Here is a 17,540-nt window from a genome sequence, read left to right as displayed (position 1 = left end):
TGCTTGTGTTCAAACTTCCCTCCACATCCATCGACTTTGTTTTTAATCACTTCTATGCCGCCACGCTTCTTTGAACTCTCTGTAGGGTGAGCCTGCGAGCAAAAAGCAGAAAGCTATTCCGTACTGCTGCTTGAAGGAGTTGTAATGGCAAAGGTTGTATTTGATGATGATGGTTTTAGAATGTTTTGGAAGCTTCAATATCAACACCGAACACGAAGAACACTAAAAGATGGAGGTATGAAGGCAACTTCATGTGTGTCCAGCAGAACGAGAAACTCTCTTTCAAGTCGTTTTGCAAAGACAAACTGTCTTTACGTATTGGTTTCTGTGTCAGAACAAGCATTTTTTTTTTTTCCACAACAGCATCTAAATGTCAGCGCGCACGTGTTCATGAGCGCCTAATGTGGGCCTGCCCTCATGTTTGCAGTTGTGTGTGATTGTCAGCATCGCGTGCGACTCAGCTTCTTCGTTGGCCCGTACGTGTATTTGTGCGTTTGTGCGTGTGAATGTAACAGCCGAATATTTTTTTTATTTTTTTTTTTTGCAACATGGTTTTTTCTTTTTCTTTGGGTAATTTACGACCCGATTTTCCACGCTTGCCAAAGGTTAGAATGATTCATCCTAATTTTTGAGCGCGGCGTTTGTTCGCCCGAGCGACTTGCCTCTTCACGGCGCGTAGCAATATGAATCATAGCATCGCATGAGCTCCCGTTTGATTCATGCTACTCAGCCGAGGCGGCTCCAGAAAGAAATGTCACGCCGAGTTAATGCGCAAGCTGAAGTCTGGCAGCGTTTCGTCAAACGCAAACGATACAAGTCGGACGCGGGAGCCGCGGCTCGTGATGGAGTCTCTCACCCACTCGGATGTTTGTCACTGATCCGATTGCAAGGTGATGCAAGAGGTGATCACAGCAGTCAGAATTCAATCACTGGAAATTCCCTTTGATTGATAGGAATCTGATTTGAGTTTTAGTTGTGACTTTATTAGGTCCTTATTTTTTTTTATTAAAAAAAAAAAAAAAAAAAAAAAAGTCATCTGCAGACCACATTAATCAGATTTGGTGTACGGTGAGGACAAGCTAGCAGAACTGGACTTTTTCTAGGCTGTGCTATTAGAATCCGTCATAGAAATTCATGAAAGCTAATGACTGTGTTACTGAATTTATGCCTAATTAGCTTTGTGCTTTTTTTTTTTTTTTTTTGCATGTGTGTTTATTACACGTGTGCTTGTTATCGCCTCCCGTTGACACCCCGTCTCGCTTACAGTCTAATTTTGTCCCTGCGCAACCGTGTCAGACTTAAGAGCGTCTTGAAGGCTCCCAATTAGTCCAAGCCATGACACGACTAGCACTGTGGCAAACAATACCGCGATTTGTAATTGTTTGATCAAATAAAAAAAAGACAGAAAAAAGAAAAACACGGCTGCATTCCAGGTTTCTTTGAGCACCAAGGTGACTGACAGCTATACAAGTATACGCGCAGGTCTGGTCGTGCGTATGTGTGTGTGTAACTATCACCATAAATGTGTAGCTGTGTGTTTGTGTGCGCGTGCGAGCGGACTCACGGCCATGTTTGATTCATGATGCTGCTTTGTCATTGTATCTACTGTGTGACTCATACATGTCTGGCAGCCAAACACTCCCACCTGTAGTTTGGAATAATTGATCCAGGCCTCCCCTTGTGGATTTGGAATACAAAACAAAGCAGTGATCCGCACTTGAATGCATCTGCATATTTTTCATGTATTTCAAAAGGGAAAGGTTGACTGAAAGCTTCATTTGAAAATTAGATATGTTAATGAGTCATAGTTGGCACAGCAATTTGAGGAGTAGTACTTTCAACTTGGAATTAGCCGGGTCAAATCGTGATGACACCAAAGCGCGCAAGATAAATGTTCCATGCAGAGGATAAAGAATACTCGACTGAGTGCTGTTAAATGGTCGGTTGTTGGACTGTTTGTTAGCTAACTGAAAGGTTAAACTATGTGGTTTGTTGTTGTTTGGTTCTTTGTTTTTATATTTTGTTTGACCAAAAACTTCAACTGGGAGTGGCATCAAACGGCTTGAAACCATGAAGGGTTGTTGTTGTTGTTGTTGTTGTTTTTGGACAAGCAATGTGACGTTCCAAAAAAACCAACAAAAAAAACGAGGCACATTATCACAACGCAGTAACGAGCTAGCCAGACATGCCTAATCAAACGCAGATCTCCGACGGCAGCGAGCCGAGGCGATAATGGCGTTGCTTGTGAACCTTGCGCAAGAGACAACAAAATGTAGTCGTGCCTTCTCACCCGTGTCTTTTCTTCCTTTTCTTTGTATGCTGCAGTAATTTTTCGCGGATGTGCTTTGCCTATTCACACATCAGAACGTTGCGGTTGTGGGGGATGATTGCGAGATAAACACAAAATCCTTGAGAACTTTTACTGCTTTGTGTCAAAAGGAGGGAGTTTAATCATAGTTTTGCCTGACTCATCCCGGTCTCTTTGAGCATTGTGCATTTATTCCAATGTGCCATCTTGGTGAAGTGTTTTGCGAACGCTTTCAAGGTCAAGCCATCTTTGTGTGTGACGCGGCGTTCGTGGTCTGTCTGCCATCGTGTTTTGTACGGCTGTGCCGTTTGACACTTGTTCATTTGCAAATCTCCTATTTGTTGCGGCGGGTCACTTCAGTCCCTTCCATCAGCAGGTCAACGCTTCTCGTTTGGTCATATGTTTCGTGCGCGATTTCCGTCTGCTAGGGATGGACCGGTTCACAAAATCCACGGTTCAGTTCTCGGTTTTGTGCTCATGACTCTTGGAATTTTTTTCAATTTGAATCAGAAATGGTTTAGTGTGTCCCTAAACATCATTTTTGGTGATATTTTCATTTTGGGGTTTTTAAGTTGGACCTATAAAAGACGCGCAATACGGATTTTACCATGCATTGAAATTTATATCCGTTTCAGGAAAAAAATCCACCTCTTGCTGAAACGTACCCTTCGTTCATATTACTATATTATTATTATCAGTAGTAGTAGTAAAGCTAACGTGGCTCTCTGATTCAATAATTGTTGACCAGTGTAATGACCATTTAACACTTTGTTTACGTACATACAAGTATATTGTTATATTAAGGGCTTTTTGGGGTTTTTTTTTTGCATTGAGCTACTTAAAATAAATGAAAGTAAAACTCATTTTACCAAAACAGAAAGCACACCTACGTAGTTGTGAAAGCACCTTTGCTTCACTCAAGTTTGTTTTGTTTTTTTTGCCTTTGACACAGTGCCTGTTAAAGCTTCAGTGCCAAGGCGCTGTTGAGTGCAAGTGGTCGAGATGGTAAACAGATATGGTGGCTCGGTAAGGTTCACCCTTGACCTCCTCAAATTTTCATGAGAACCCGACACAGGAGGCCTGGAGGAGGAATGATTCTGGGCCGCGCTCCCGCTGGCCTTTTGTATGAGTCTTCCGTTATTTTTTTCCACCGCTCGCGAGCTGGTGACACAAATGGCCTTCTACTCATCATTCACTCTTCTGTCTTTCTCACACACACACACACACACAAACATTCGGATGTGAGATCTGCCAGTGTTTGTTTGCGCACGGCTGCCAGCCTCAGCACTGGACCACCTGTGCAATTATAAATATCCATGGGCCAGGTGGAGAGGACATGTCTTCCCTTCACTTGTGCACCTCGCCGGGGTTCTGCACTCTTTGTTCCATGCTGCTTCTAAAAATAACCGAGAGGTAACACACTTGCATCTCCCCTTCAAAAAGAAGACAAAAAGGGGTGTTTGATAGCACCAACACCTGACGGGAGAAAGTCCTGCGCCATTATTGATCAGTTCTCCACAACATGCTTCACAAATTGTACTCCGACTTCCTCCCGCATCCTCCAAACGTGCATGTTCGGGTCACGCAAGCCAGAATGGACTGAAGTGGGGAGGACATGCAAATGTGTTTTCCCAGATTCAAACCCCGAAACTCAGAGCTGCTAACCACTAGCCCACTGCGTTGCCTGGAACCAGACATAGTGATGCGTTTTTCCCAATGTGCATCCTTTCCGAGGGTGTCTCGCGGTTACAACTGAAGTCATTTGCACATCTCTCCACCTATCGCATGCACATCCGTCTCTCCTTCTTCGCATTTCAGATGATCTCTCTAGCTCTTCGTCTCTCCATCCCTCGCTACCTCCTGTCCCTCTTTCAATCTCTGTCCCTCGATCCATCTATCCAGCCCTCCGTCTGTAGCTCTATCACGCTCTATCTCATGCTCACTATCACTCTATCTCCGTCTCTTTCTGTGCATCTCTTTCTGCCCTGATATCTTTTTCTATTTCAATCTCTGTCTACTGTATCTCGCTAGCTAGCTAGCTCTCCGTCTGTAAGTCTATCCATCTCTTTCTAGTGTATCTTTTTAATCACTCTCTCGCCATCTATACCCATCTAAATCTCTGTCTCTCTCTCTCTCTCTCTTTCCCTCCACCATAAACCTCTCTCCTGGAGGACTGCCATAATTGTATAAGAGCTATAACTTGGTATATTACCAATTTGACCAGATTAGCCGCTGCTAAAATACATTTGAAAAAGGGTCAGCGCGGGTGAAGAGGATTAGAGCGACCTCCGCAGTGTGATGCGCGAGGTTTTCACGTGGAAGTATTATTCACGCGAACGCGATGGATGATGAGTTTCTTTTCTTTTTTTTCGGGTCTCGCGCAAGCAACGACGCACGCCTCCCCTCACAAGGAAGCGTAAGCTGCTCTGTAATGCCCTTATCTGTGCGCCGAGGCAATTGGGCTGGCGAAAACAAAACCAAACCAAAAAAGCTTGCAGTAATTAATCCTAACATCCCTGACGATACAGTATGTCAGTGTGTCACCTCCCGCTCCCGCCGCTTCGCACACGCCTCAATGTTTGGACGCAACCATCTGTGGAGAGCTGCACTCCTTTCACTTTGCCAGTCGCCACATGAGTCACCAAGGAGATTTATTTGAGAGGACCCGATTTACTTTGTTCTCCTTCATGTCCCGTCGGACTCGTCGCGATTACGTCGTCGGTTTGTTGAACAATTCACCGACACGACCCCGGGGTGTGTTTTTGTCGCCGTATGTTTGATCTTGGCCGACGTGATGCTAAACGCTAACCTGACACGCCAGATGGTTTGCTTGACAAAATGTCTCGCAAATCCCTCTGGGAAAGCGCCAGTGTTGTAAACCGTTTTGGAATAAAAATCGAATGTTCTGTCTGTCGCAACCATTAAAGGACACACAGAGACATATTTCTTTACTCAATTTTATTTCTAGAGAATTTTAACAGCCTCCACAGCCATAGCAAAGCGCTGCACATAAAGCATCAATCCATCCAACCATCCATTTTCTGCTGCTTATCCGGGGTCGGGTGGCGGGGGCAGATGATCAAGCCCGGATTTCCTTTTCCCCAGCCACTTCATCCAGCTCATCCTTGGGTATCCCAAGGCGTTCCCAGGTGAGCCAGGAGACAAGTATTCCAAAAGCTCCCTTTACATGAGCATTTATCATACGGGAGGCGCAGGGTTTTATTCCCTCTCGCACGTGTGTGCGAAGCGGTTAATTGATGAGACAGAAGAGCAAGATTGAAATCTCCCACGACCAGGACGTAAGTGCGCCGGACTCATAGAAGTTTATGGCCTTTATACGGAATTTGCAATCTCGCGATCGCAGCGCGCATGACGTCACAAACGTTTGCTACAAGCGCAGTCGGACCATAACAAGCAAGCGTAGTTTTCCAACGGCTGAGAGTTCGTCCATTGGCGAGTAGAACGCATACAGAAGGATGAGTTCAATTATCCTGTCCCATTTAAGTCCTCTCTCTTGCTTCACTTTACTTGATTACAAAACATTATATTAAGTTTCAATTGGTGATCAAAAATCTCCCCATAGCAGCTCAAGGACAGAGCAACCCCAATGTAACATCCAACTATACCGAAGTCAAGGTTCAAGGTGATGGGTTTTTTTTTCCCTTGGCCAGTAGGAGCTCCAACATCAAGCGACACTGCAATTTCCCCAGAAACAGCTCTGAGATTTCAGACTTTCCGAATGCAGCATTGGCCAGTTAATTGTCCCCCCGAATCAGATCCCAGCACCGAGCGTCAAAACGGCGAGCGTGACGACTGCCTGCGTGTCTACGTGCATTTTAAGGAGCGATTGATTGATGGCAAGATGCAAATGCGGACGTCATCGAAGGCCCCGACTCCCAAATTGTGTGAAGGCAGCGGGCAGAAGAAGAAAGCCGATCAACCACAATGAATCCTCATCCTTATTTAAACGCTGTGACAAAAGCCAGGATGATTCATGCCCTGCTGCTTTGCTCCCAAAATTCAAATGCTTTCTTAATTTCGTTGACGGCGGAGATCTGTAAAGCCTTACCTGAGAAAGAGGGAAAAACAATCATTTTACTTTTTCCCAAGGATTAAATGAAGTTGTGAACTGTTTTTTTTGGGGCGGCTGTTGTCTTTTTTTTGTTCTTGCTGTTTTGGACTCAACAGAAGAATTAAGAGGGCTGCTTGTGGGAGTGCGCTCATACAGTGAACCATCTTCCATCTGTTGTGAGCCTTAAGGAGTCCAGAAATCACATTTGGTGCTAGCATGTGGATCGCAAGGGTCGCCATAACATTTGTGTTGTGCGCTAAAATGCTGAAATTCGGATTATGACTTGGAATACGTCTTCTCTGCATTGAAATTACAACACAGACACTGAGGGGAAAAAAGTATGTCACTTTCGGTTGCACGTGATTAAAAATTGGCTCAGCTGATGGCATTTTCTACTCTTTCCCTCAAAAATATTCAAATGATAGATCACTCGCGTTGGGCCAAAACCCCGTACCTCCAAAATAGTCACTTTTCAGGGGACCCCAAAAATGGCAAGTTTGTTCAACCGTTAGCATTGCATCGTGAAAGAGAACAAGGCATTTAAAACTCTTTAGATTGGTCAATAATGGGTCAAAATAAAACCTACGCAGGTGGACTGACCGAAAGTGTAAATTTAAAAAAATAGATTAAATGTGAGGTTTTCGCCCGACGCCAGCGAAATGTTCGTTTAACGCATTTTAATCATGTACGATGTACATGTCCGAATGAAGTAAACACCATTTTTTTTTTCAACGCAGAGACACGCAGACGCCCCGTGTCCCCTTTATTGTCGGCAAGCTCGTTTGCTCCAGTTGCGTCTCGGCTAAATCCAGCTTGCATCTGCGCTTTCTTTCGGTGGCACGCTTTGTCATAAAAATGACAAGTGCGAGGAAGAACTCTTTTGCTGAGTTGTTTATCCCTCTCACATTTCCTCTCTATTGGTGAAAGAGATTCATTTGTTCGCCGCTCCTCCACTCTGAGGGGAAATTCATCTCCCGGAGACTATTAGGTTCTCCTCGCGCAAACATTCATTACTACTGAAAATGCTCATTAGAAGAACACTTGCTGCTTTTTTACTGGACTTCTCAGTGGGCAAATGCTGTGGCAAACTTGACTTTGCACGAAGGCGCACATGACCGGCCAGCTCTCTCGCATCTGGACACAAAGCGGAGCAGACAGATTGTGTGAGAACGGGCGGGGGGCGGGGCACGGGGAGGGGGGGGGGGGGCACGGGGGGACAGGCCTTCCAAACAAAAGAATACAGCCGGACAGACGGAGTGCGATCGTGTTGTCACAGATGTCCATGCGTTGGCTTTTCTTCGAAAAGAAGAAAAAAGAGAAATGAGGTGGGAGTCGCGTCAGGTGTCATGTGCGCCAGGCCCCCCACGACCGGCACGTCGGGCGTCGAGCAAAACGGCAATCAGTGACGCCGGTGACATTTTGTGTGTGGGATTGAGCGTGCGTTGCGTTGCCGTGCGCGCGCGAGCTAGCTTGATTGGTTGATTTCGTTTACACCAACTTGCCTGCCTTGCGGGAAAGCAGCGTTTGTTGATTGCACCTTGTTTACAAGTAAAGCGGGGTTACACACACACACACACACACACACTTATATTTTGAACAATTCAACCGATTTTTAAAAAAGTGAGACCCCGACGCGTGAAAAAAAATTGGGTTCCTATTGCTTTTGTGCGCGGTGTACTACTTTTGTCTAACGGAAGCTCTTCGACGCCAGCATAGTTCCTTGGCACCAAGATGCGACCAAAGCGTCACTTTTGTCTAACTGAAGCTCCTCAACCCACTTTTCCATAGTTCCTTGGCACCGACATGCCGCCAATGCACTACTTGAGTCTAAATAACGCTACTCTACTCACTTCAACATACTTGGCATAGCTCGGCACCAAGCTGGTGCCAAAGCAACACTGTTGTAACAAGATTGCACCCAAGCACTACTTTTGCGTAGAGGTATGAAGCGGCTCAAGTGGTTTTCAGTGAATAACGGAGACCACTGGCGCCACAGATAAAAACATGACGAGGTGAATTCGACCCAATCGTCTGTTTGTGTGTCAAGACGGCCCGCTTGACGTTTTTGACTTGTTCATCTCTCGCTCTCTCTGTCTCTCTGTCTCTCGCTTTTGTTTTCCAGTGTGCTGTTTTGTCGTTCACAAGCGCTGCCACGAGTTTGTAACCTTCTCCTGTCCCGGAGCTGACAAAGGTCCCGACACAGACGTAAGTTGTGAATGCTTTTCAAGAATGTCGTATCGGCTAACTATCCGCCGTGCCCGTCGAATGTATCGCATCACACGCTGGCCGAATCCGTTCTTTGAATGTGGCAAAGTTGGATCCATCCCAAAGACCAGGAAATCATTTCTTGTTCTTGTGTCTTGTCTTGGATAGATGGATTCATTGAGTTGACTTTGAAATCAGCGTAGTTCACGACGGTTAAATACCTTATTTAGGCACGTGAGCTACAATCCTTAATCACCACATGAAGGCATAATTGAATATTATATTTCATCATGAATTTAGGTACCCCTTTTTTTTTTTTTTACCTATCCAAATCCTCAGAATTTCAGCATGTCAACAGGAAATCTGATTTCTGCAGTCCTCCAAGAAAGCAGGGTGATTGTCTTTATGTTGAATCCACATCAAACATTTGCTTTTACTTTGATACGGGGAACTCCGCTTTGAAAACAGCTTGCGGTCAAAAAGTGAAGAGACCTGGACTCTGTTTCAAAGTCCAAATATGTCATCTTTAAGATGACTTTTTATCAGTTCATACAAGCGGAGTGGTGAAATGGCCTAAACCTGACCCGTTTATCCACTGGGAGGATTTCTGCAACACACATCAATGCGCTAACGTATCAACTCTGATCGGCTTGTGACCGAGCGATTATGACTCACTAACACCCGTCCGTCCGGCCGTCCGTCCAGCCGTCCCGCCGTCGCACCCCTACTCCTCCATCTCTGCTAGTCATCTTCTGAATCAGTCAGGCCTCATGACTCTCTCACACGCACACGCACACGCACACACACGCGGTCGGTCGGTCCTTTTTCGCACCGCCGGTCTTCGGAATGGCGTCACGCGTCCGGCAGATGCTTTGATCCGCTCGCATGTCACAGAGGGCCAGATGTTGGCATTAGCATTTAAGCGCAAAGCGCTTTCATTCAGCACATTGTGCAGTGGAGGTGGTAAATAGTAGGGCATTATCTGTCAAGGACCACTCCGAAACCCGTGACTCAGCCCTAGAGAAACAATACGCATTTCACAACCGCGTTTCATGTGCGCCCAAAAAGGCCGCCGTCGTTCAGGCGGATGGAGTCCCTTGCAAATCTTTCCTTTTTGATCAGGCTTCATGTGACCGATAGATTTGGCCCCGGCGACTGCGGGAGATTATGCTTCGCATGTTGCCGTTACTCGCGTCGGAAAATCCTCTTTCGCACCATCTGTCTTTCGCCCTGATTACCGACACGGCTGCGCAGCGTTTTACAGCATGTGTTAGCACATTTGCATCACGTGTCTCTCGACGTCGTACTGGACAAACTGGAGAAATATTTACCAAAGATACGATGCGACTTGGCAGCCTGGTGTGGTCGCGCTTAGTGCGTCTGCCTCGCAGTTGTGAGTTTCTGGTCTTCTCGTGCTTGCGTGCTAGCATATTAGCTTCATCAAAGACTCTAAACTGACCTTGCTCTATTTTTTGGGGGGGGTTTGAGTTTTGCCTTTCGCGGCGTTTCACTGACTCGCTCGCTCACGCAGGTCAGCCTCTCACAAGCGTATCAAGGTAAACAAGTCGGAGCGCCCGCGGCCTTCTGCTCCTCATCACACTCATCCTGGACGTTGAGGCACTTCAGGCCGCCCGTAATTGGTCTGCCGCAAACGACACCGCGGGCCAAATTGTGGCGTTTGTGGCGGTGGCAGACCTCGGCTACATCGGCGTCTCTTGAGTGTCAGAGGAGTTTGGACATGGGAGAAGATATCAACGATAGCTGCACTCACCGGACACGACGCTAGGTACACCTGCACAATCTGATGGCGTCCAAGACAAGAGCCGAGAAAAATAAACAAATCGTAGCAGGTGACCGAATGCCTAAAGAGCTTTCGTTTACCCCAAATTAGGGTGTTCAATCCGGGTTAGCCTAGTCAAGTTAGTTTTTGGTTAGCGTTTCAAATGAGGGTTTCTGCCCAGGATTAAGGTGACAAATTAAGATTTAAACAAGGGTTGGAGTTTCAAGACAAGGTTTGGATGTCAAATTAGGGTTCTATGACAGGTTTCAAATTAGTTTCAAACAAGGGTTTGGGGTTTGAAGTTTGATTTTCAAGGCAAGAGAACAATTACCATTAGGCTCACTTTTATTCTGGTTCTAGTCCTCAGATAATCCAATCAAAATCGCATATTGTCAAATGAAGCCTGTATCATATTTAATCATGGAAACATTGCGACATCTCTGCTGTTCAATGCTTCATTTCCACATATTTGCCGTAACGTTGCACCGTCCGTCCATCAAAAGTGCCACGAAAAGGCCCTCCTGCGTTGTCGTGTCCATTGACAGGGAGGGCGGCGTGCTCACACGGAGAGAAAATCCCCCCAAAAAACAAGAAGAAGGCACGAAAGATTTGTCGCTCTGCTTGCAGCTTCAGTATCAGCTGCAGCCAAACGAGGTCATGTGTAAATCTAAATCAGCTGCAGTTTGTCACTTCGATTACCAGAGGCTCACTTTAGCTCCTCGGGCCCGACGCTGCCCATGTTCCCAAAACGGCAACAGGGAACACATGACGAATTTCAACCTGCGCTCTCCTCTTCATCATCAAGTCGGTTGACCTTCCGAAATGCTGCGTGGAAGCGACGCGCGTTTGTCACATCGCCGGATAACATTCGGAGGATGAAAGCCGAGGCTTGCGTCACGCTGACAGGCGGTTGAGCCGAGGCGCGACGCAACTACTTCTTCCTTTCTTTCGCCTCACGCCACTGTTGACATTGTGTGGCACTTTGAGACTTGCTAGCGTCTCGCCTCCAAATCTAGCGCCACCCGGGCCTCTTGCGCCATTTTGAATTATAGTCGATAAATCACTCAATGCTGATGGAATGTAAACCCAGCAGGGTTCGGAGTTCGGCAGACTCGGGTCAATGAGCCGAGCTCAAAGCAAACACGAAGACAGCTCACCCGTTGTTGGTCACGTGACGTTCCGCATGAAGCAGATCGCGAGGATTCTGCCAGTACTGTCGATACTGTCTACAAAGGTCCTTTCCGAAGGAGCCCAGCGTCTATATTTTAGCTGCGCTGTCTCACAGCCGTCATAATGTCGGTCTCGAGCCATTACATCTCCGCAGCGCCGCGGTAACCTGCAGCAACAGCTGGAAGAGCTCCGTGGACGACCCCGCCACCCCCAGCCCCCACTCTTACGCAATACCAAATCTCTCTCTCTCTCTCTCTGTCTGTCCGTCACGCTACGTGAACAGATAGCGGCTTTAAGCTGCGCAGAGGCGAACCTTCTCTCGCCTCATCAACACGTCGCGGCGCAAAGATGCGCCGACTTAACGTTGATGGAGACCTGAGAGCGTTTTGAGGTCAAGCGAGCGAACAGATGTGACGATGCTCCCAACGGGCGCTCTTAAGTCTCGCCGTATGTCTTTAAGCCGGGACGAGTAAATGCATCGATTGGTTTTCATTTGAGTCATCATGCTGAGTGAAGCCATCAGGCTTCAAGTGTTTCTCCAACAATGCGTCAAAATGTACTTCAGGTACATTTGATATAGTCTATCAAATTTCATTTCACACAATGACAAAAAAAATTGTGAACAAAGATGCAGATGATGATTCGCTGATGCAGTGTAGCGCCATCTACTGCCGAGGAGGACTTACTCAATCCAACTTGTCTGATATTTTATTAAGTCTTTGTTACTTTTTCACTTTTTGTGAGAGCAAATGTTTTGAGTTTTGGGCTCCATATGAAAAAGGAAAAGAAGAGAGAAAAAACTAACCTCAGAGGCTATCAATTTCATTTGATATGTGACTCAGGATACGTTATTGTCAATAGATGTTTGTACTTCAGGAAATTTGATCAATAGAGATCCAAACGTGAGCTCCATGATTTGTTTTGTTTTTTCAAAATTTCCCTCCCAACTACTGTTCTCAAGGGCACGCCCCCAAGGACCACATGAGTCGCCCCTCGGGCCTGTTCTAAAAATAGCTCACTTGTGATTTGCTCGGATTGTTGCTGAAATGATCCGATTTGAAAATGTTCACCCCTCACATAAGTGCGATTATTACTGCCGTGGGCACGGCGAGGTTTTTTTTCAGCAGCTGTGTTGTTTGGGAAGTGTTTGACAAAGTGGTAGCCCTTGGCATTCATCACTCCCCAAAACGCGGCTCTCACTTTGCGCACCCCTGGTGTGCGTCTTCAAAGACAAAAAAACAAAAATGACCCTTGTTATTGAGCAATAGAAAAAAAGACGGCCAGCTGCTTAAAACAACACCAACTGTGTCCATCCCCTCTCGTCAGTGTGCTGAAACGCGTCTAATGATGCGATTACGCAACAGCAGCCTGTGCGCTCTCTCTCTTTTTTTTTTTTTTTTTTTTTTGCTTCTCCCCTTTGGTTCCCATCGCTTCTCATTAAAAGTCGTCATCCCGCCACCTGACAATGACGGAAGGCTTTTCGCCTAAATGGAGCCCGCAGACCTGAGACAGCAGCAGGAGATGAGAGCCAAGCAATTAAGAGGACGGAGGAGATTAAAGTGGAACGTTTCAGCATTGCGGCTCGCGCTTTCCTTCCTTCCTAACTTGAAGCCATCGCGCAGCTTTTGGAGAACTGCCATGATTATGCAGACGCAACCCACACCGTTGAAATGATACACTCATGCTTGAGAATGCAATTAGTGAAAATCCTCCTGCACTCTTATTACTTTTTTTTTCCCCGGGCGGCGTATTCAGTGTGATTGTTTTGGAGGCTAATTAAAGCCTGATGATCATGGATGATAAACTACAGTTAATCTGGCCAATCAAAATGCATGCCAATTATGTCCGACTAATTAATGGGCGTACGGAATCCCCTTTTAATAACAGTTAATGTGCTGAAACGTGCTCGTCTTGGCAAGTTCACAAGGGGGAGAAACACAATAAGGCTTTGGAAAAAAAAAAAAAAAAATGATGAGGTTACAGCAGAAGCGGGCTTGTTTCATTACTTTTTGCCAGTCGAATCGAGTGGGGAAATTGAGAGCCGGCTCACCTTTTTATGAAAAAAAAAAAAGTGATTATGGGAACATTCGGGGAGGAATGCTAATGAACGTCACAAAGGAAGCCGAACATGAAGGAAGGGCGCAAATGGGATGCTGCGTTGTGGTTTCACACGTCAGCTCCACAGTGGGGAAAGTGCAGCCAGCGAGAAAGTCAGGAAGTTGGATCCTATTCAACCAGCATGGTGACATCACAGTAATAGTGTCATAAATAAATCAATAAATAGTCATAGATACACAAAGGGAGAAGACTATACATGCCAGTAGGGATTGTTAGATTGTCTATCTACACGTGTCGATGCACCATTTGTGTTCAAATATCTGTTGCTTGACGGTTTAGAACATAACACCGACCGTGATTATTGATGCTGGTCATTAGCCTGTCTGCGGCGTTCCGCATTGTACGTCAGCATTAATCAAGGGGAAGGCAAAGGCAAAGGCTATTTGATGCTTTAAAGATACAACAGGCTCTGTTTTTCATGACCTGTACAAACCCAGCACGGCCAGCGGCGTAAATCGGCGCAGAGGCAGATTAGACCGGGCGTTGTCGAGCACAAGCCGGCGTATCTGCGCCGCTGTGGGAGTGCTGGCGGCCAGTTTCTATCATTGCCCATCAGCTATTTGCACACGAGAGTCTGGACATGGTGGAAGCCAAGAAAAGGGCCCATGGAGACCGCCCCCACCCTCGAGCCCTCCCCCCTGCCACAGTGCGATGATTCAAAAACACAGAATAAGAATAAAGAAGAAAAGGATATGGCATCAACATGCTCGGAGCGCACTCACACACAAGCTGCTGTCAGCCACAGCTCTCGCCCAGACACTCACGCGCAGACTTGCCGACGTCACATGCCACCCCGCAGGCCCCGCCTCTGTACAGTAGGTTCTATACATTTTGTTTGCAATAACTTTTTTCATGTTCAAAAAATGTGTTTAAATAGTGTGGTTTAATGGGTTTAACTTCAGTCTACTCTGTTGAAATTAGAATTAGGCTTTATTTTGCTGTATTTATTTTCTGTTTGTGTTTGAGTGCATTGCGGGGAAGTATAGCAATGGTCGCAAAAGGAGACAAACCTACGCTTCCAGACACACACGCGCACACATCCACACGCACATACACACACAGAGCTGCCCTAGAAATGTCAGCGCAGCACCGTTTTTTTTTATGAGCGAATTTCTTGGAAAGGTGGACGCTCAAAAAAGAAAGAAAAGAACAAAAAAGGAGTTCATCTTGACACGTTTGCCTCTCCGGGGTTGCGTACACATGGCGCTGACCCGCTTTGATTGCTGCGGCCCCTCAAGAGCAAGCGTCTGCTCTATCTGATCAACAACAAAAGCGCGGGCCTTCTAAATCTATAATGGGCTATTTGATGAGCTATGAGAGCAGCAATTAGTCGCGACGACATCCGGGAAGGGGCCAAGCAAGGCACCTTGGGCGACATGAAGCTCACAAAAGTGTGGCAAAGATCTTATTCCTTTGCCAATGATTGTGCTTGCTGCCTTTAATGAGTGTCGTTTGGTGGCCACGCACTCATGAGAGCGCGGACGCCAGCGGATGAATCGATGCGCTCCAACCTGCACCCTGCAACTTTTAAAAGGCAAACAAAAGAACTTTTTTCCTTGTTATCCGAGTGAAGTTGGTTTCTTTGATGCCTCGCTTGCTCTTGGCATTCCTCCAGTCCCGAGTTAATTTTGTTCCTTTGCGTGCAGATAAATGGCAACATTAGCAATGGATTTGTGATTGCTCAATCAATATTTAAAGGAGACATCGGGCCCTCTTTTTCATGCACAGCGCATGTCTAGCGCAAAGGGGAACTGCGCACGTTTCTTTCTTTTGGCATATTCTTCGGCCGTCGCAGTTAGGAATGGGCGTTTGCGCCGTTGTCGGAGTGGACGCAGTCCATTCGATTCCCGGCTAATCAAACCGGCTCCCTTCATTCCTTGTAAATACGATGCAGGAGAGGCGCACGGTCTACATGGCGGAAGCAAAACGGACTCGCCGCAGTCCCTGCTGGAGATCGGCGAGCACAAGGTACATTTTCACTTGCGGATGATGCTGATGGTCTGTGGGACAGTATCCCCCTCCGCGGTACAAGAATGCTTTTAAGGATAGATGATAATAACAAGAAAAAATAATCAAATATTTCAGAGAGTTGTATGCATATTGATTTCTGAATGAAATACGATGACATCCATCACACGGATCAGCGTAGAGCAGAATTTGCCTGCCGGCGCCTGCATGAAATCCAGCATGCGGGCGAGGCGAGGCGAGGCGAGGCGAGGCGAGGCGTAGCGCGGTCTGACAAAATACGATAAACTCAATTTGCCTTGGCACAAAAATGAGATTGCGCCAGATTTTGCCTGTATGGACGATTTAAAAAATAAAAGCACATCTCATCAGTGTGATGCTGGTGGAAGGTTTTATCGGTTTTGAAATCTGACTTGCCCATGTCTAATCCTGACTACAATAACAAGCACATTTCAAGCAAGTACGCTAGCACCTTGACTTGCAAGTGCCCCAGCAAAGTTTTTCAAACTACCAAGCTGTCGCTTGGCCGATTTCCTTTTGCTTTGTGTTGCCACAATTGAGGGTCACTTTTTTCAGTCGTACTGCTTTGAAAGCCGCCCAATTGTACGAGACCAATTGGGTCATCGGGCGCTACTTGGCCAATGGCAGAAATCTTTTCCAAAAGTACTTCAAGACGGCCTTCGTCTTCGTTCTTGACCTTTTTCCTGCAACTCCTGCACTCCGCCTCCATTGTGGTCCCGTCATCACAAACGCCAGCGTTAAGGCTGTCGGGGGATGCGCCATTTGCTTTGCTGCCATGAATGCATTCCTCTATTACGGACGCCCACAAAGAGGCACGTGCGCGCCGCTGGTGTCGTACTCTCGTGTGCGCGCGCCGGAATTATTTGGTCAGCAGGTGCCAGCAACTCACTTTGCAAAGCGACGAGTTTGCATTTTGTTGCTGTTGTCAGTCGAGCATTTGAGTCCATCTGTTTGACAAGAACAACGCTGAATCAAGACGTTGGATGTTAGCTTTTTGCATCAGCCGCTAGCTATTCTCCTCACGTGCTTGTGACTTCTGATAAAAAGAAAACAGTTGATTGTTGAAGTCATTCTTGTTGCACATTCATTGGCTTGATTTGTTCAGCTTAAGCCAATGTCATCAAATCTTGGGGCGTCTGTGAGCATTTTATCCAAATAATCCAAGCAAACATTTGAAAAAAAGGCATTTCAGACATGCAACTCGAGCAAATATTTCCCTAATCAGCTTTGTTTCGACTCATCCGTAAATGAGCATGTAGTCAAAAAGTCTGAACGCAAACAGCTCTTGTGTACAAGGCGCAGCAAAGAAAAGAAAAAAAAAAAGCGTCATTTTCAAGGGGAATGAGAGTTGAATGAGAGGGGATTTATAAATGCGTACAGTCATCGAAGGCCAATGAAGTCATGCAATAGAATTCATCGGATGGGTTTGAATGAATAATTTATAGCTACAGTTTGCATATGAAATGCATCTATTCATGGTCCTTTTGGCAAACAGGTAAACAGTGCGCGTGCGGTTGGAGGGGTGCGGACTGCAACCGGGGAGCTGACCTATTCCTCCGTCTGGAGGCGGAGGCAGCTCACTGTTTAATGTCACCACCAGGGAGAGACCCCAGGGGACGTCGGCAGGGGGTGGGTGGGGCGGACCGGCAAATCAGCAATGGGAGCTTTTTTTAGCCAAATTGATATCAAAAACAAAATTTAAAAAACGATGCCACTAGAGGCGTCAACACCCAGTTTTGTTGCTGTGAAGAAAGACTTTTGGATGCGCCACTCTTTAGCATGCCGCCGCTGTCTTCTGAAGGTAAACACAGCCACTTGAGATTCCTTGGGGGGGGGGGGGGGGGGGGGGGGGGACATTGATGCCGTGTTGTTTTGGGGGGGTACAAATATTTGAAAATAGA

General features: G+C 46.5%; 1 protein-coding gene across 2 annotated transcripts in view; it reads left to right on the top strand.

Annotated features, from left to right (window-relative positions):
* Positions 1-17,540, top strand: part of prkcab (protein kinase C, alpha, b) — a 63,496-nt gene that overhangs the window by 14,132 nt on the left and 31,824 nt on the right. For both annotated transcript variants that reach the window (XM_086055451.1, XM_086055450.1), the window contains exon 3: positions 8,503-8,585. In XM_086055451.1, the coding sequence (XP_085911577.1) occupies positions 8,503-8,585 (83 nt within the window). The remainder of the gene's footprint in view (positions 1-8,502; positions 8,586-17,540) is intronic.

Source organism: Filicampus tigris, chromosome 16 (assembly GCF_054856515.1).
Source record: "Filicampus tigris isolate MCC_2025a chromosome 16, RoL_Ftig_1.0, whole genome shotgun sequence".
In the NCBI taxonomy this organism is placed as follows: Eukaryota; Metazoa; Chordata; class Actinopteri; order Syngnathiformes; family Syngnathidae; genus Filicampus; species Filicampus tigris.
The sequence above is the reverse complement of the archived record's forward strand: the minus strand, read 5'-3'. Positions and strand labels throughout refer to the sequence as shown.